Below are 19,318 nucleotides of genomic sequence, written 5' to 3'. Positions count from 1 at the left end.
GGGGGCGTGTGGCCGCAGGGAGGAAACTGTGGGGCCGTCAGATAATGGGCATTCCCAAAGTGCCCCTCCGCTTGCTCGTTGAAGACCACGCCTTAGCCTGCAGACTCCTCGACCTCCAGGTTAGAACGCACCTCTCAGGGCATCCCCTCCTTTCCCCGGAGTCCCCTCCAGCACACCTCTGCCAAGTGCTCTGGCCGTGGCTTGCACAGCTTCAGTAACGGGGAGCTCACCACCTTAACAGGCAGCCCTTCTGTTTCCAGACAGCTCTGCTGGTTAAGTTCTAGTTTCTACTGAGTTAAGACTTGGTAGAACTGGGACCTGGTACCTAGTTTTCTCACCCTGTGACAAGTTCTTTGCCTTTAAAGAAGAAGTGTGTGTGTTGGGGGTGGGAAAGGAAGGACAAGGGATGAATGATGAGAGATGAAGGAGAGGAAGAGACAAGGAGAAGGAGGAGGAGGAGAAGGGGGTGGCAGCCACTTTAATAATTAAAATAATCCACGTAACTGCCAAGTGGCCTGGAGAGCCGTCAGCTGGTCAGGGCATCCCCTTCCCACTGCAGAGTTCCCTGGATGGACGTTAGCCTGGAGGTGAAAGGCTAGGGGAGATGTGTGGAGTGATCTCAGAGGCCAGTGTCGTTGACATGTGACAGCCTGACGACCCCTCCGTTCATGCACTCACAGCCATCCACTGAGTGCCCACGACTTGCAGGGATGAAGGCAGATCAGTGAACAAGCTGCACATAACCCCTGTCCTCACAGAGCTTACAGTCTGGCAGGGAGCCAGAGACGAACTACCTACCAAATTTATTATTATTACAATTATGATGAGGCCTTCCACGGAGGAGTTTGGGGAACCGTGAACGTGTCTGTGGCGAGACTTCACAGTCTGGGATGACACCTCCCTGATGAAGTGGTGTTTGAGCTGGCCTCTGAAGGATAAGCAGGAACCAAAGGAGGGGCGGAGGGAGGAAGAGGTTCTAGGCAGAGAGGAGAGGGTGCGGGAAGATTCTGGGGCAAAAAGGGAAGAGGCATGTGCATGACACTGAAAGGTCAGTGAGGTGGAGAGCTGAGAGCCAGGGAGATGGCGGCCCTAGCTGTGGTCAGCGAGGCTGGCCAGGCCAGACCTGCAAGGCCTTGTAGGCCAGGCGGGGGGCAGGATCTTCCACACAGAGGGCTGCCCCCACCAGGGGGAGTCGGCCAGGCAGGGGCCTTAGCCACCTTCTGGGCTGGGGACATGGTGGCTCAGTCCAAGGGACTGGCACTCGAGAAGGACAGAGGTGCGCAGGTCCATGATGTGTGTAGGTAGAAAAATCAGCAAGACTTGGTGCTTGATGAGATGTGGGAAGTAAGGAAGAAGGAAGAGAATTCTGGATTAGACAACTGAGGGATGATGGTCCCACTCATTTGAGGTGGGAACATGGGAGGAGTGGAAATGAGTGTAGATTTGAATCTGTTGAGTTTGAAGAACTTGCAGGACATCCATTATAATGACATAATAGGGACAGACTTGCCAAGTGTCCTGGAGTACTTCCTGCAGGAGTTGGGAGCAGTGTCTCCACGCTGCCTGAGGAGAGGGCTGAGAAGGGCTGGCGATGCCCTTGGACCCTGCTGGAGCCGGCCTGCACCCTGACCCTCCACTGCCCTCTAACAGCCTATGCTCCCTCCCAGAAAAAGGCCCCGGCTGTGCCCCCCCCCCATCGCCTCTTCCACTCACACCCCAGCACGCCTCCACTCTGGCTCTGACCCCCTGCATCAGCCCTGGGACTCACGCCCACCTCACTGACTCACCCACATGCCCCTGGGCCCAGCTCCCCACTGGCCTGCTGGGGCTGTCCTCTTGCGCAGCCCCCAAGCCTCCAGCGGCTTCACCACACGCTTGCCCAGGCCTTGGCAAACCCGACCTCTGAGGGAGTATCTGGTCAGAGAGGTGCCCCCTCCCCACTCAGGCTCCTCTGGATTTGCTGAACAGAAGGAAGACCGGCCCTCTGAGAAGGCCTGGATCTGCTCCCAGCCATGACCTCAACCTTCCAGCACTTTACATTCCTCACCAGAGCGACCCCTTCCCCAGGGTCGTGGGTGGACATGGAGAGGATTGGTCCCCCAGTGGGCACACTGTCGGCCTCTGCTTCCCAGGCAGTGCTGACGGGCACCTCGGCCTCCTCGGCTGCTGTTGCTGCCGAACCTTCCTCAGTATCCAGACCCTGAAAGGAAGACGTCAAGAGGGACCACATCAGGGATCCATGCGCTGTGGCGGGAGGCAGCAGACAGCGGGGCCCCTCCCGCCCCTGCATCCTGTCACTCCCTCACCTCCAAAGCGCTTGTACATCCAAGACCTCACCTTACACTGCAGTCCCGAAGGTGGCGCCCACACAGAAACCTGGACCTTGCACACCACCCAAGGTGCGTGCCCCCTTGTCACTAAGCCGCCTGCACGGTTCATCCTGCTTCTTCCTGCCAACCTCAGTGACATGGAGCTCACCAGCATCCCTGCCATCTTCCATCCACTACTCCTGAGAGTGAAGCTTCCGCTGAGCACCTGAGGCGTGGTGCTGGATAGAACACAGGTCCCCCGAGTGCACAGCCTTCTTGTTGAGCGGTTGGCTAGCCTCAGTGACCACTTGCTTGCCTCACTCTCCTCAGTGCCCTCTGGCTTCCACCCCTCCCCCCCACATCCCTAAAACTGCCCTCCTCAAGGTCACCAATAGTCATGGTGACAGACCCAAGGGATGCTTCTCAGGCCTTTACTCACTGGAACTCTTGGCAAGATCTGACATTGCTGACCACACCCAGAGGGAGCCAACACTACCCCTTGCCCAGACCCCGACACAGCCTCTGAATCCACGCCCCTGCTTCCAGCCTTGCTTCCCCCATCCTTTTTCCACTCAGGAGGCAAGGTGACTTTCTAACTGCCTAATGCTACTCTGACTATGTCACGTCTTGTTTAATACCTCTCAGGGACTCCCATTTCTGCTGCATACACTCAGGCTCCTATGGCTTCTGTGCTCTCAGAGGCCTCTCCGGCCTTGTCACCCCATCCCGCCCTGCTCACACCTGACCCTGCAGCTCTGCTGCACTTCTTTGGGCTTTGCATGTTCATATGGATGCCTCCAGGCCTTTGCTCCTGCTGGCCCAGCTCCTGGAACACCTGTCTCGCTCCCATCTGCTGGGCTCCTTCCAATCACCCCCTGGGTCTCACCTCCAGCATCCTTTCCCCAGGAAGGCTTCCTGGACCCCCAAGTGTGAATTCTGGGCCCCTTTTCTGTGCTCCCAGAGCATTCTGAGCATGTCCTGTCGCACCTCTTACCGCTCTGCCCCCAGGCACCGGGTCTCTCCTATTTCCCTAGCACCTGGCACAGCGCAGCGCTCCAGGAACATCTGCTGAATGAGTCAACACGTGCCTCAGCCTCCAAATTGGTGTCTGCTTGGCCTCGGCCCCAAAAGGCTGTCACACTGCATTTTGCAGGCAGATGAGGAAGGCCAGCGACTGCTCCCACCCAAGATGCGCACCATGCCCCGGAAACAGGTGAAGCGGAGCATGTGCTCTGAGCTACTTACTGAAGTGACCCCTTCCCCAGCATCCTCAGTGAACGTAGAGAGGGTCGGTCCCCCAGTGGACACACTGCCGGCCTCTGCTTCCGCAGCAGTGCCGATGGGCACCTCGGCGTCCCCGGCTGCTGCTGTTGTTGCCAAACCTTCTTCAGGATGCAGACCCTAGAAACGAAGGCAGCACAAGGGACCAAGTCACTGGGCCCACGGCCCTGATCAACGTGCCTGTGGCTGGAGAAAACAGACTGCCCACGCCCATCCATCAACTTGCATTTCCGTAGTGTCTTTCCGCCAAAGCACTTTTTTATCTATGACGTCACCCAGCTCCAGAGTCACGGAATCCCAGGGGCAGGAGAGACTGCATGGCACTACATCTCCTGTTAGATTCCAGGGGTGTGTTTGCACCTGCCAGTGACCAGATCACTGCCTCCCGAGTCCGCCTGCTCCAGCTCTGGGCTCTTCTATCTGACACTCTGCCTCCCTGTGACCTTCCCTATGTGCCCATCCAGAAGCCACAGGAACAAGTCAAATGCCTCTGCCCAGGACGGCGCTTCAGAGATGTGCAGGCAGCACCCCGTCCTCCTCAGCCTTCTCCAGACTGGACACCCTGCTTCCTCTCTTCCCCTGTGACTCAGTTTCCTTGGGAAATGCACAGGCAGATTCTCTGAAGGTTACATAGCAGATGCGAGAAATGGCAACAGAGAGCAGCTTTGGCTGCTGGTGTCACCTAGCTGACTATGCTTTATCTCAGTTTTCCAAAGTTTTTTTTTTTTAATTTAATTTTGGATTTTTCTTTTCTTTCTTTCTTTTTTTCCCAAAAGTAGTTCTTTTTGATACTAAAAACACTAGGCTGATCAAAGTTAGAGACAGATTTCCTTGCTGCAAGAATTCTCAGAGATGATAATAAGAGGAATATAGACCAGAACTTTTCCCAAACTTTTTTTTTTTTAATTTTTTTTTTTTTATTTATTTTTCCCCCAAAGCCCCAGTAGATAGTTGTATGTCATAGCTGCACATCCTTCTAGTTGCTGTATGTGGGATGCGGCCTCAGCATGGCCGGAGAAGCGGTGCGTTGGTGCGCGCCCGGGATCCGAACCCGGGCTGCCAGCATCGGAGCGCACGCACTTAACCGCTAAGCCACGGGGCCAGCCCATCCCAAACTTATTTGACCACAGAATCCTTTATTTATACAACCTATTAAGTCCTTGCAGAATTACTGTCGTCCCCCACAAAAAAACAGAGAAACACAATATCACAGGATTTTAAAATGAGACTCTTTCTAACTCAACGTCATCTAAAGCCCCAAAGTCCAATTCCACAGGCATCAGGTAACCTCCATATTCTAAAGAAGGAGCCAGACGACTTATGCGGGACTTGCTGAGACAATGAACTAGAACGGTTCCACCAGCGTTAGCCCATTACCTGTCTCTGGCTATGTAAGAAAAGGTAAGGATTCACTCCGGGGTTGAGTGATGAGGGAGGAAGAACTCCTCTGGAGGGAATTTTCCATGAGCTGTGGCTTTTCCTCTCCCCTCTCCCACTACAAACCATTTGGTGAGCCGGATATGCAGTCCTTGGAATGTGGGACACAAAGGGACTGGTGCCTGATTCTCTCCAGGGAAATACAAAAGGCAAAAGCAGGGAGCCATCTAGACCCAGAGTGGAGACAGAGACAGAGACAGAGACAGAGAGACAGACAGAGAGACAGAGAGAGAGGTCAGTCCTGTAGTGTTTTCCTGGAGATGGATAAGATATGACCCCTCCCAAGGGAGCTGGTTAAAGCCATCTTGAAATGGACTCTACCCAAAGGCCCACCTAGAGGAGGAGGGCAACCAGCAGGGGTGGAAGCCCCGGCAGAAGTTAAAAGCCGACAGCGAGCTTGGGTCCCAGGTCCCCTGCAGGAGGACCTCTTGGGAATCACAAAAGCCCCCAAGAGAGAAAGTTCCAGCAGGAGGAGGGCGGGAAGGTCATGAGAGGGAGGAAAAAGTAAGAAAATAGAGAGGAAATCCCTAATCATGCCTCCCTTCCCTGGCTGGGTCCTGGCTGTATTTGTATTTTTATTGATTGATATTATGCAGGACTGGGCTTTGGAAATACCTGTGAAAACAGCCTGTTACCAGATAGTGACGGGGAGCGTATGAGAAGTGTCTGAGTTTTCATCCCAGGATAGCAGAAAGAATGAGCTGACACGGTAGGTGTTTAGCAGAGGCCGTGGTGAGAAAAATACATTTGCTTTAATTTGGCACCCTACTGTGTCTGGCATTTAAAAAATTGGCTTTGGGTGAAAAGAAAATTACCAAGCAATAGAGTGGACACAACTGCAGTTAATCTGATTCTGTCTGGAAGGGGCTCAAAGGGTGGAGGGGCTGTGCATCTTCACAGCTGAGCAGGAGGGAGCGGGTACTGTGGTGAGGACAGACATTCATCCCCAGGCAGGTGTGAGGACCAGTTGCACTGCATATCCTCCCCCTGTCCTGGAGCATCCCTGGAGAGCCTCTAAGCCCTGGGACTCCTGCCTCCTCTGTGCTAGTGGGAAAGAGGCAGTCTCCATGACGTTCAGCTAAAACCCCGGTGGTCCTCTATGGTGCCCAGTACAAGTCACCATCAAGCAAACAAATTTACAACTGACTTGTCAAGTGAAATGTACCACTGACTCACTTCTTCAGTGACATGAAAGAAGGTCCCATCCCCCGAGCCAATGTCCGTGATGGGGGCACCGTCCACAGTATGAACTCCTTCCAGCGTGTCGTTCAGCATCTCACCAGACCCTACGGAAAGCAGGCATTCTGTAGTTAATAACTGCATTTTGCAGTCTTGAAAAAGAATGAGGTATCTCTTCGCCTACTGACTTGAAAAGATGTCCATAATACAGGATTAAGAGAAAAAAAAAAGTTACAGGAAAACAGACGTAGAAAGGCAGTTCCACAGTTGTTTCGATCACACTCTGACACCAACTGCAGGGCTGGAATCTGCTTTGCCACTTACTACGAACGTGACCCGTGGCGAGTCGTCTACCCCGTTCCTCAGGTTCCTCACCTATAAATTGGGGCTAATATTCCTATCTCATGAGGTTATTTTGAGGATTGTGTCTTACAAGGATTAAATAAATTAATGCAAGAAAAGCATCGAGAACAGCCCCTGGCATATAGTAACAATCAATAAATGTTCATCATCAGTGTGGTTCTATATTTGTCAAAGGGAAAAGAACTATATATGAATATACATGTTTTATCATTATATATACAATTATATACCATGTATGTCACGTAACTATTATTATTATATAACATATACAATATATACATATACATGTATATGTGTGTGTATGTATATACTTGGCTAAACTACAATGCTTAATATTGGTTTCCTCCAAAGGATAGGAGAGGAAACCACTATTTTTTTGGTTCACACAACTCTGCATTGATTGAACTGTTATCACAAGCAAATATTTTTTTTGCAATTTAAAAAACAGAGTCCTAAAGCAAAAAAAAAAAAAAAAAATTATACCAACACAATTGCATGCCTGTCTCGGGCTGGGCCCAGGCTAAGCATATCCTGCACGCTCTCATTTCATCCTCCCACGGCCCGTCTGTCTGTCCTACCTAGAAGGCCCTTCCCATCACCTCGCAGCCAGTGGGCAGAGCCAGGAGAGACATCTCACGTTTTCAGTCTCCCCTGCCACCCCGTGGTGTGTGTGTCCTGCTCTGATCCGGACATGAACACCTTATTATTATTAACCCCACTTTGCAGAGGAGGAACAAGTTCCCACCGAGAGTAAGTGGCTGGGAGGGGCCCTCTCCACACAGGCTGTGCTCAGGTATGTCCCATGGTGAGGACAGTGTCAGGGGAGGTGCTGAACCATTCAAGAGAACCCACACGCCTCTGAACGACTGAACGCCAGGAGTCATCAGCCCCTCACAGCCACTCTCTCTCGTCCTCCCTGCTCTGACCACCAGGGGTTGCTGTGCAAGCAGCTGGCGGGACCCCAGGCCTCGGAATCCCCACCCTTTGGAGGAAGGTGGTGGGGGTGGCATGTGCTCTGGGCCAAGGTGGTGTCGGCGAACCTTGGAATAAAACTTTTAGGGGGCTTTCCCTAGCCACGGACGGGGCTTGGGTTCAGGCCCCTTTCTCCTCATTATCTGAGCTGTCGACCCAACAAGAACGGAAACATTTCAGCCAGCTCTGTTATTTCCGTTTGGCCTTTTATCTGCCAGAGAAGGAGTCGGGCTGATCCAGGGAACAGGCAAGCTGTGCTTGGATCTGGATCCCAGTCTGCATTTGGCTCCCACCTCCTCTGCACTCACCCCTCAGTCTAGGAGAGGCCCTTGCCAGGCCCTGCAGCCTCTGCCCGCTCCTCGCCCCTCCCCAGAGACCCTAGTTCCACTCAGGAGAACAGCATTCGCAATTTACAAACCACTTCCAAATCCTCTGCTGCACTCGATCATCTCATCCCCAGGAGGCCGGGACTGGGAACACTCCCAGCGGACAGTGAAAGAATCTAAGCCTCGGAAAAGTTAAGCAACTTGCCCGGGTGACAGCACATAGGTGGCTGAGCAGGGCTTCCAGCCAGAGTGTCTGCTCCTCAGGCAATTTTTCCACAGCAACACCCTGACTCCTCGGTGTCATTATGACTTTATTCAGCCATTATACAACCTTTTCTATTCAGTACTGTACACTTTCTCTCACCCCCAGACTTCCCAAGGCTAGCTGTTAAAATAACATTCATTTACCGATGGCAGAAGTAGAAAGAACAATGATGTATATGACTGTAGAAGACTTGTAAAACACAGAAGTACAAAAAAGAAAAGAAAAACCACCCAAAATCCTACCACCCCGAGGTAACTACTCTTAGCATTTTGTTGTATATTATTCTAACACACACACACACATTGCTCTACATAGCTATATAAAAATAGATAAAGATAACACATATTCAAAATTAGGATCATAGCATATATATAGTTTTGAAATCTGCTTTTTTTGTGGAGTACACCCTGAGTGAGCCCCTGGGTCATTAAATAGTCTGCATGACCAATTTCAGGGCTGCACATATGAATGAAATACAATTTGACCAACCCACCCCTACCGTGGGCAGGTCGGGTTGTTTTCTGACCTTGTACCTAAATCTCCATGCTCTGGCATTGACTATAACTTCGGTCTGAATGGCTGCCCCTCTGATAAAGGGCAGAAAACGCAGCCGATCTCAGGCCTTGGGCACACGTCAGGCTGCTGCCTGGGGATCACAGGGGACCTCGGGCTTTTGCCAGGCTCCTCTGCATGGCTGGAGGGACAACGGGCAGGGATGAGAGCCCTGGATGGGCAGCCAGGAAGCCAGCCCCCTCCAGGGCCTGCGGCTGACCTGCTGGGTGCCTGTCCCTCTCTGGCCACCAGATTCCCATGTGTGCCCCCCAGGAGTTTAGATGACCTGATCCAACCTGAGAGTTAGGCAATTTGTGGGGGAGGCCAGAAAGGGTGGGCACTGGGTCAGTCCCACCACTCGCTAGCTGTGTGACTGTGGGCACCTCATTTACCTTCACGAGTGTCTGTTTTTCCATCTGTAAAATACTGGCTAATAATAGCAACTAGGAGAAGCATTGTCAGGCCTGGAGATGAAGTATATAAACACTTGACAAGTAGGTATTTAATAAACAGCAACAGTTATTACAAGCTTTTCTGTTGAAGCTCAGGCCTTTCTGGAGGGGTGGAGTCTGGGGGTTAAAAATTCAGGGATGCAAGATTAAAAGCAGCTCTGCCATTTACAAGCCGTAGAACCTCAGCTAGATAACGTAACAGCTCTGTGACTCGATTTCCCCATCTTGTCTGTGGAAATGAGGATGGTGATAATTCCTTCCTCAGTGGGCCGAGGGGAAGGTTAAACCAGACACTCTATGTTCCACACATCACCCTGGCCAGGCACACAGTCGTCACTCAATACAAGACTGCTACGTATGAAGGCACACCAGGGACTTGCCTTGCTCAGGGCTGCTGTGCAGGATGACACTCAAGTTGGTGGTTTCTGGGGTCCCCTCAGGTACAGGCTCGCTGAAGTTGGTGGTTTCCGGGGTCCCCTCAGGTACAGGCTCGCCGGAAAGCTCCGCATCCTCAGAGAGAGGGGATGGAGTTGGAGGTGTGTTTATGGGTTCAACTTTTGCTTCTTTAGACTGAAGGGAGGAAAAATGAAACGGAAAGGATTTACTTGGCAGGAAAACAGAAAAAATGGCAGTGAATGTCACTGGAGAAAATCATATATCCACAAAGTGCTGAATAAACCCAGAAGAAAGCCTGGCCCTGCCCACTGTGCCCCTGGGCAATCGCTGAACCTCCCAGGGCCTGACAAAGGTCATTAGGGGTCATGAAATTCTGTTCAGTTTACAGCCACTCTGCTAAACTCGGCTGAAGCTCTTTGAGCACAGGGACCACATTTCTGTGATCCCTGCATCCCGGGCCAGCACAGAGAAGATGCTCAATAATGAGGGAATGAATGAATGAACAAATGAATGAAGCAGGCTGCACTCCATAAACGCTGTATAAATCCAATCCCAGATGTGCACTGAAGGCCTATGAAATGAAAGATGGGTGTGTGACTTCCTTCCAAGGAAACTTCCGTGCAGCTTTTCCAAAACCAGTCAATGTCTTAACCAAGTTGAGCAACTAGAGAAAAATGAAGAAACAAACAAAAAACCCCAACAGTTGAAAACATAGAGCAGTTCAGAGATCTAGGGAGAAATCCTGATGGGGGGGGGTCCAACAACGATCATGACGTCACCCCCAGACCCAGGATCAGGTAGCACCTCCTGAACAGTCTCATCGCTTTCTAAGCTCAAGGGTTGGGGGTGGTGGAAGGGTCCTGCTGACCGGTGCTGGACCCATGGTGTGAACAAGAAACGACTAAGACCTCTCGGCAAACTCCCAGCAAGGCAGCCACAAACACCAGCTCAAGGGCAGAGTGCGAATCTGGTGAGATGACCCTCGGTGGTCAGGGCCAGGCATCTGCCTCGAGCAGGTGGCTGCTGGTTTTCAGGAATGAGTGTGGATGGGGAAGCAGTGTGGCCTGTGACCAAAGAGGAATGTCAAGTCTTACAACTTGTTATTGAAAGTGTACTGATTTGCTGAGCCCCCAGTCTCATTCACACAATCAGGTTTACTCATTCAGCAGGTATTTCCTGAGGGCCTACTGTTTGCCAGGTCCTTGGCTGATCCCCCTGACACGGAAATGAATAAATAAAACATGGTGTCTGCCCTCAAACTGCTGGACTGTGGGAAGACACAGACCCAGACCCAGACACAACTAACTGTGACTGAACGTGACCTGTGAGAGAGCAGAAGTGAGAGCCAAGCGCGGGGAGGGGAGCTATGGCCTCCGACCGGGGGCTGTGGGCTGGATCCTGTAGGATAAGAAGGAACTGGCCAGGCAGACAGAGGGGTGGGGAAGGGCCCTCAGGCCAACAGAACCACAGGAACCAAGGCATGGACGGGGTGGTGAAAGTGCTTAGTGGGTTTGGGAACCTGAGCATTCGGGTGTGGCTGGAAGGGAGGTCCTGGCTGTGGACCAGAACCACCTGCACAGCTTTTGTAAGTACAGATTCCTGGACCTCACTCTAGATGGACCAAATTTGAATGTCTAGGTATGCAGCCAGGCAAGAGCCTTTTTTAAGACTCCCCTACTGCCCCTACTTCCATCCACACATACACATGACTCTGATTCACAGCCAGAGCTGAGAACCACAGGGATATTAATTCTAACTCAGCATAAGATAGAACTTTCCAGAAATGGAAAAGTGTCAGCAGAAGCTAACTTAGCTGCAGGAAGAATGGAGTCGCAGGGACTCCTACCCTAAATGGGGAAGGAGATGAGGAGGGCTGGCTTTTTAAGTCCCTGACTATGCAGGCAGCCCATGATTCAGTTCGCTGGCCATGGCTTGTGTCTTGGCGGGTGGCAGGTTGGAAAGGATGAGGACAGGGAAGTGAGATTCACTCCAAGAGAGAAGCCAGACAGACAGGGCAGAATGTCTGGGAGAAGAGGGAAATTCCCCTGCCCTGGAGGGGTGTCAGTGGAGGGAGCCATGAAGCCCTCCCAGGAGATGGTGAAAGGGACAAGTCCCCAGCTCGGGGTTGACACAACTGACAGCACCCTGGACCTGGCCGGGGACCTGGCTCCGCCACCTCCATGCTAGGCAGCCTTGGGGAACGAAGCCCTTTACTCCACGCCTCAGTGTCTCCTCTGGGGAATGAATGGAAAAACACTGCCCTGCAAACAAGTCCAGGGGAGTGAGAGCTCTGCAGAGCGATGCTCGGAGCATGAGGAAGGGATTCTAACACCGGGAACAGACAAGGAGCATCCCAACCCACAGCTCCAGGACCACTGGTCCCACACCCACAGCCCGGGGGGAGTACTCTTAAGAACTGAGAGCAGCCACAGGGGTGTGGCGTGCCGGCAGCCCCAGCCACCAGCCAACCAGGAAGCAGGTGGTGGGGAGGGGGCCCCAAGAGGAACGGGGCATTCTAACACACCACCCCCCGAATCTGCACAATAAACCCATCAGTCAATAGTAAAAACAACAAATGTTCACGGAGAGCCGCCGTGTGCCAGGCACTGCCCACGTGTTTCACTGGAGTCAATTTACCCGACTCTCAAACTGACCCTTGGACACGGGGACGCTCCATTCTAACCGATGAGGAGACTGAGACTGGAGAGGTTCAGTTACCACTCCAGGACAACAACCAGTAACCAGCTGAGGTGAACTCACACTGGGTGGGACCCCAATCTGTACCAGTTCTCTCAAAACCACTGGGGAGACTGGGCTGAAGGATCTAGGAAGGAAAGTAGTTGGAGTGCCGCAGAGGCCCTCAAGTCCATCAGATCACTTTTCTTCTCCAGACGCTTTGGGGATTCACTCCTCACCCCCTCCCACTGCAGTGCCCTCCCACATCTGCCCTGCACCTGCGCTGCTGTGGCCCGGGGGAGGCCCAGGCTTGGGTCCTGACTCCACCACTGAGTGAGCCAGCAAAGCCACTCTCCCCTCCTGAGCATCTGCTGCCATCTCCCTTGCAGGGTCATTGCAAGGGTTAAACCAAGCACCAGGTACACAGTGGGTATCTAAAAATGCCGGTCCTCCTCCTTCCTCTCCCATTTCTCTACCCCTGCCCAAAGCTGCTTGGCTCCAGTGCCCCCTCCACCAGAAAGCTCCCCTTGACCAGCCCCTGCCCCCATGATCACCTCATGCTCTCAAACCTGCTCCCCTTTCCTGTCCCTCTCCAGGGCCACTGTGGGTTACTGGCATCTCTCCCTGAGCTGGCCTGGCTCCTAGCTGTGAACTGGTACCCTGGGAGGCAGCATCAAGCTAGAAGACCCAAGGCATCACCGCTCTGTGCCCTATTGCCCTGCACCCTGGACATGCCAACGGGGTGGCCAACGGCTGACAGGCATACAGGATTGTAACACTTCCCAGAGCAGCCACCATCCCCAGGCACTGCCTAGGCAGGCACCCTGGACCCTTGACTCCTCCATCCTAGCTGCCCAAGAATGGGCCACGGTCCTGGGACTGAACCTCTGCAAGACCACCCAGGCCAGAAGTATAAGGTAATGGCCTGAATGGGGCATCAAATGACTGGTGTTCTAGCCTCAGCTCTGCCCAGGTACCCTAGGGTCAGTCTCTTCCCCTCTCTGGGCCTCAGTCTGCCCACCTGTACAAAGGGCAGTTTTCCATACACCTCTGTATAGAAAGAGGTGCCCTTTAAGTCCCTCCAGCACTAACAGACTATGGTCCTCTCCTGCCCAAGCCACACCTTTGTCCCCAGAGGTCTATAATTTCTACCCTCTGCCTTATTTCTCTCTCTCCTTCTTCCATCAGAGATGAGTTTATAGAGTGAGCCAGACCAGCTGAAGAGATTACTAGGGGTTCTGTGCTCAATGACTCATACATTGCTGGCTGTTTTCTTAAAAATGGGCTCCTGGTGTCTCCACAGGTCTGACTCAGTGCTTTCGAAACCACTTCCTTGTCTGGGCCACAGGGCACATTCCCAGGAGGGAGGGGCCCCCGCCACTGGGAGGATGGCTGCCTTTCCCATGGGGCCAGAAGGCAGCTCCAGAGAAGACTTTGCGTCTTGCAGGAGTTGGGGCCCTGACTTCCTTCTCAGAGCCAGAGCCTCGAGCAAATGCGCCAGCAGCCACTGTTCAGGGCCACTTCCCTCGTCAGGCACTGAGCTGAGACCTGACCCTGCACTGCCGCCTCTGACCCTCGCAACAGCCCCATGAGAAAGGACTCTGCTTATCGTTTATGGAAGAGGAGCTGAGGCTCAGAGAGGCTGAGTGAGTTACCTAGGCTCACAGAGCTGGGAGGCGATAGAGCACAGCATTTGCCTTTGGACAGTCCTCTCATTGCCACAGCAAAGCGGGCAGCAGGTGACTGGATTCCAGTGTACTGGGGGTTTTGCAAAATGCCCATTGGCCTGTACCTTCCTGACCTCCCCAGAAGAGCCAAAGATTGAAGTCACGGATCTGAGAACAGAGACGTCAGACTGGGCTCTGGGCACCCTCCTTCACTCTCAGCCCCTAAGAGCAGACCCAGAGACCGGGCGCAGCTTCCAGCACTCACCGGGGCTTGGGTGTAGGTGACGGCTTCTAAGATCTCAGCTACTCCGTCTGTCTCCTGGAGCCCGCTGGTCTCTCCTGACGCCTGTGTGGGGACAAATCAGGCCGGGCAGAGGGGGAACAGTTTACAACCGGGAGAGTCACAGAAACTGAGAAGAGTGGAGGACGGTGTGTGTGTGAGGGAGAGATGACAGAGACAGAGTGGACTAAGGGGAGAGCGCGTGTACATTGTGCATGCTTGGCTGTTCTTGTGTTTCCTTCCACATTTTAATGCTCAAATAAACAAAAAGCTACAGTCACTTTACAGTCTACCTAACATACCTAGTTTCATTTTGTCCCGGTTCCCTTCAATCTCTATCAAAGGCACTCCCAATCTTCTCGTGGCTGCCTCCAGAATTTTCCACTGGGAACCGCTACATTTGAAGTACGTCTTTCTCTTGCTGCCTAATCTTTGTAATTAGCCTTCCGATGGCAGCCAAGGAGCCTGTGCACCATGATTTTGTGAACAATCCCTTATTCGTGGACTCTTGGGTTGTTTCTGCTTTTTCAATACTAACAGCAACATGGAGATGAAGGAATGAATACACATAAGGTTTCCTTTCTCTCAGATTCATATGAAGCCGGGATCGTAGCCTCAAGGAGCACAAACATTCTTACAGAGCCACACTCCACCTCTGAAGGGCTTTCGGACTAAATCAGTAGCATTTTTTACTAAATGAATGAATGAAAATGTGTGTTTTGTTTGGAGGCTGACACCCCCCTCAAAGAGCCACAGAAGTTCTAGGAATATGCCATGCTCTGCTTGCCTCTGACTCTCTGCGTCATGGCTTCCGTCTGGAATGCCTTTCTTCCTCACCTGGTAACACCTGCTTGTCACTGGACAGGCATCAACTCCTCACTGACCTGTTCCTTGTTCCTCCTCTTTCACCTTCTTGCCCCCATCCACCCCGCAGAGTCTGGGTTTCAGGAGCTCCCCCGTGTTCCATCACACTCAGCTCTGTCACTGCATTTGGGTGTGTAAGTGAGTGTGAGCAGCTGGAGGACGGGACAGTTCCCAGTGTATCCCTTTGTCTCTAGCATCCCCCAGGGCTGTCACCCAGCAGGCGCTCAGTAAATCCTGGATGGGTGTTGGGAAGAAGAGAGAGAGGGAGGAAGGAAAAAAGGACCCATCTTTTTTCCCTGCCCACCACCCCACCCCTAACTTAGGAACTGATTCATTTGCCAAGCATAAAAGCTAAATTTAGGTTCGTTTTTATAGGAATTTACACCACCCAGAACGTCTTAGAGTTTTAACTTTGATTTTAGAATCCTGACACCCTCTCTTGGCAGGAAGTTTGGAAACCAGTCCATTGACTGGCACAGCCATGGAAGAACCTAACACCTTAGGAGAAACACAACCCCTCACACCACAGAGATGGCTGAAGCTCTTAAAAAAAAATAAAATAAAGCCAAAAAGCCCAAAATAGGACTTGAGGCCGCACTTGCCAAGATGAGAGATTTTAGAGACTCTGTGACGTTGGGGATGAAGAATTGCCTGGCTCTCAGCCCTTCCGGCCGAGGCTGCTGGAGCTGCAGGGCCACTGCAGGGGCGGCGGGGGAGTGCGAGGGGGGCTCACCGAGGATTCTTGAGCTTCACACAGATCCTCAGGAGTCCTGGGGTCAGCATGGATGGTGAGCTGCTGTATGGAGCCCTAGGGAAAAGCAGGGGCATCAGAAGCCACCACTGGCACATCTACAGCACGACCACCAGAAACACGATTGTTTTTGTAACAGAGAACAACAGACTGTGAGAATGTGCTGCCTGTGGCCCTGACAAGGAGACCAAGCCACCTCTTGGCCCGCTCTCATTCAGAGGGCTCTCCTTGGGCCAATGTAACATGAGTCCCACTAACTAGAGAGGCCCTGGGAGAGTACTGTGTTCAAAGGGCAGGCTAACACAGCAGCCTCCTAACTGGTCCCCGGGTCCCCAGCTGTTAGCAGCAGGCCCATCTCTCCTCTCCCAGAACGGGTTTTTCCCCATAGCCTGAAGCTGCTCTGCTGGAAGGCCTCGTCCCAAGAAGAGCTGCCAGCCAGGCTCCCTGCCTCCCTCTAGCCTCCTCTCCCCACACCTGACAGTTCGTTCTCCACGACGCTCCCAAAGCGAGCGTTTAAAAATTGTTAGTCGAATTTTGACTTCTTAAAATTCACCATCTTCCACTGTACTACAAATAAACCCAAACTCTGCCCCATGGTACTGTCTTGTATCAGTGAGGTGAAGTATCAGTAAGTACGTGTGCCGACTAAATGAGTAACTACTATAACACAGGGATTTTATTTAGAATAGCTTATTCGTAAAAGCCCATTTTGACAGTAAAGTCCGTTTTCTCATATTTTTCAGGGCACATTGTCCAAAAAGAGAGAGACAAACTACCTCTCACTCAGGCATTCTAGCTTATTCCACTTTTGCAGAAATTACTTTAAGGGTGACTGCCACTCAGCGCCAAAGATAAGATCACTGAAGGATGTAACAATCCTTACTCTTTATACAATGCCTTAAAATGCACACGACGCTCTCACACGGGCTGTCTCACTCCACTCTACAACCCATGGCGTAGGTCTTCTTCTCCCCACTTACAGACACTCAGAGAGGATCAGAGAAGCAGGTAGTGTCTAAAATCATCAGGCTACCCTGAAAACTTAAGACTGGAACACAGGTTTTGGGTTCCGAGCCTTGCCTTCTTCCCACCCATACGCATGCCTCTTTGAGGACACAGAATAAAACAATAACAAGAATAGTCACTTGTGTTTCTCTCCTGGTGCCCAGCAGCTGCCCTGATCTGCAGGATTCGGACTCACCGTAAATTTGTCCAGCCCCGTGGCTCCTGCGTTGCCCACGAAGATTCCCGCACTGGGCTCGAAAGCCAAGGGCCGGGAAGACCGCTGGAAGAGGACATGGCTGTGCTCCTCACAGCCCACGAGGAGGGCCACTTCTTCGTCCCGGACGATCACGGCAAAGCGGTTCCACCTGTGGGTCATCACGGGCACGAGGAAGGCGGCAGCCTCATGGGACACGTGGGAGCCAGGCTCCGTGTAGTAGAGGATGACCCGCTGGCGGCCATCCTCCACGTCCGAAAGCCGCAGGCCCAGGTAGATGACCTTCTGGAAGGCATCAGTGATGGCAAAGAGCACTCCGCCTTGGGCACTGTTGGGCTTCACTGTGACGCTGATGGCAAAGTCCCTGAAGAAGGTGGGCGGGATGAGGGTCCTGGCCGGGCGGCCCACGTTGGCGCCAGGCCCAAAGCTGTAGGCCGGGAAGCCACCGTAGCCCGTAACAAAGGACACGGATGAGGGCAGCGGGACGCCGATGAGCTCCGTGAGGTCCAGGGGGCTCTGGGAAGCCAATTCTGCAGAGAGGAAGAGAGGGGTCGTGCTTCATACATATATTCTCCTATGCTTGGAAACGAGGAAGAAATTAAAAGTCTCAAATGAGATGGGATCCCTCAGGAACCCCACTGTAGTTTCCTATTTATTGTTTTTCAAACTTTCTTGACAACGACCCACAATAAGAAATGCATTTACACGGCAACCCAATATGCACATTTAGATAAATACATAACTGTAACACGGAAACAAAAGTTTCATAAAACACTATTTATTTTTAATACTCACCAAGCACTCTGACATTTTCCTTTCTATTTAATAATTTTTTTCTCTTTTATTTTATTAAAAACATGATGGAAACAATCAACTAAATTGATTTCACTACCCACTAATGAGTCGTGACCTGCGGTTTGGAAAACATTTAAAAATATTTCCTAGAACATTCCTAGACTATATAATGTTCCCCATCGACTTGGAGATTTTCTCCCCCATTTCTTTCTTAAAAAACCCGGTTTTGTTTTGTTTTATTTTGAATGAGGTCTGCTGTTGAAGTGCCTCAGGGTGAGGAAAAAGCAGGGATAAAGTGAAGTGTTCCCAGACCTCAGGATAATTGAAATTTGCATCACTGTCATGGCCCTTTGTCGTTGTTGTTGACATCACCGTCATCATCATTGTCATCATCATGGTCATCGTCCTCATCGTCATCATCACCACCATCACCATCGACACTCCGAGCTCTCCCTCTGTACCAGGCTCATCACATGTCACTCGTCACATGCATTAGCTCATTTAGTCCTTACAACAACTCTATGATGTTAGCTACTATTATCCCCATTTTACTTCGGAGAAAACTTAGAGAAGTTAGGAAAATTGCCCAAGGTAGGTTCCTCCCAGGGTTCAAAGCCGGAGCATCTGACCTCAGGTGTTCTTAATCACCACACCCTGGGGGGAGAAATAACAGGGCTCCACTGTGGTGGCCCAGAAAGGACCCCAGGCTGAGGAGCCTTGGTCCACCCAACCGTCGTCCCCGAGGAGAAGGCTGGGGACTGGCTTGGGTGACAGGCACCCACTCCCAAGGTGATATCCAAGGTGCCAGCAGTGAGACAGGAAAGCAGGTCCCCAGGAGAGGTGGACAGGACCCCTCAGGCAGGACCGTGGGCAAGCAGGACCCTTTGGCCTCAGATGGTCTCCAGAGAAGACTCAAGCCACTCGAGGGCACCGTGAGTAAAGTTCCACCTGATGAATCAGCCTGTTTTCTGGTTTACCAACTTGCCCCGTCCTACTGGACAACTAACTAGCCATGTGACCTTGGGTGGGTCAACCGTTCCAAGGCTGAGTGTCTTCCTCTATGACATGGGCTTCATGAGAAGGAGTAAATGAGACCATCTGTGTAAACCCAGAAACACAATAAACATTCGTGACTCTTTCCTTTTATTACATCCACTCAACAAGCCCAAGAGGTCGATGGGTGGGCTATTGCCCCCACTGTGCTCACGAGGAAAGGGAGCCCAAGATGAGGGCCTGGATACCCTGCCTCTGTGCCCTTGAGCTCCCCATAAAGAATAATAACGACCAGGTTTTTCATACATGATTTTACTTAGTTGTCATTGCAGCCTCAGAAATTACTGCTGTTATCACATTTTACAGATAAAGAACTAAGGCTTGGGCAATGAAGTGACTGGCCTGAGGTTACACAGCTAGTAAGTGGTGGGATGTTTTCCAGCTATGGCTGGTCTGACCTCAGGTTGGTTGAGTGCCTCAGCCTCACTGAGATGGGGGCTCTCTTACAGGGGTTCTAGGTGGAGCTCAACCTAGTCTGCCC

At 52.0% G+C, this 19,318-nt stretch overlaps 1 protein-coding gene across 2 annotated transcripts in view; it reads right to left on the bottom strand.

The window, feature by feature from the left end:
- The window catches only part of COL15A1 (collagen type XV alpha 1 chain), a 109,314-nt gene that overhangs the window by 55,214 nt on the left and 34,782 nt on the right, over nt 1-19,318 (bottom strand). For both annotated transcript variants that reach the window (XM_058523629.1, XM_058523630.1), the window contains exons 3-9: nt 16,972-17,519; nt 15,753-15,827; nt 14,141-14,221; nt 9,517-9,706; nt 6,204-6,313; nt 3,555-3,710; nt 2,048-2,200 (exon numbers count right to left, since the gene is read on the bottom strand). In XM_058523629.1, the coding sequence (XP_058379612.1) occupies nt 2,048-2,200; nt 3,555-3,710; nt 6,204-6,313; nt 9,517-9,706; nt 14,141-14,221; nt 15,753-15,827; nt 16,972-17,519 (1,313 nt within the window). The remainder of the gene's footprint in view (nt 1-2,047; nt 2,201-3,554; nt 3,711-6,203; nt 6,314-9,516; nt 9,707-14,140; nt 14,222-15,752; nt 15,828-16,971; nt 17,520-19,318) is intronic.

The sequence above is a fragment of the Diceros bicornis genome, chromosome 28 (genome assembly GCF_020826845.1).
Source record: "Diceros bicornis minor isolate mBicDic1 chromosome 28, mDicBic1.mat.cur, whole genome shotgun sequence".
Lineage (NCBI taxonomy): Eukaryota > Metazoa > Chordata > Mammalia > Perissodactyla > Rhinocerotidae > Diceros > Diceros bicornis.
The sequence above is the reverse complement of the archived record's forward strand: the minus strand, read 5'-3'. Positions and strand labels throughout refer to the sequence as shown.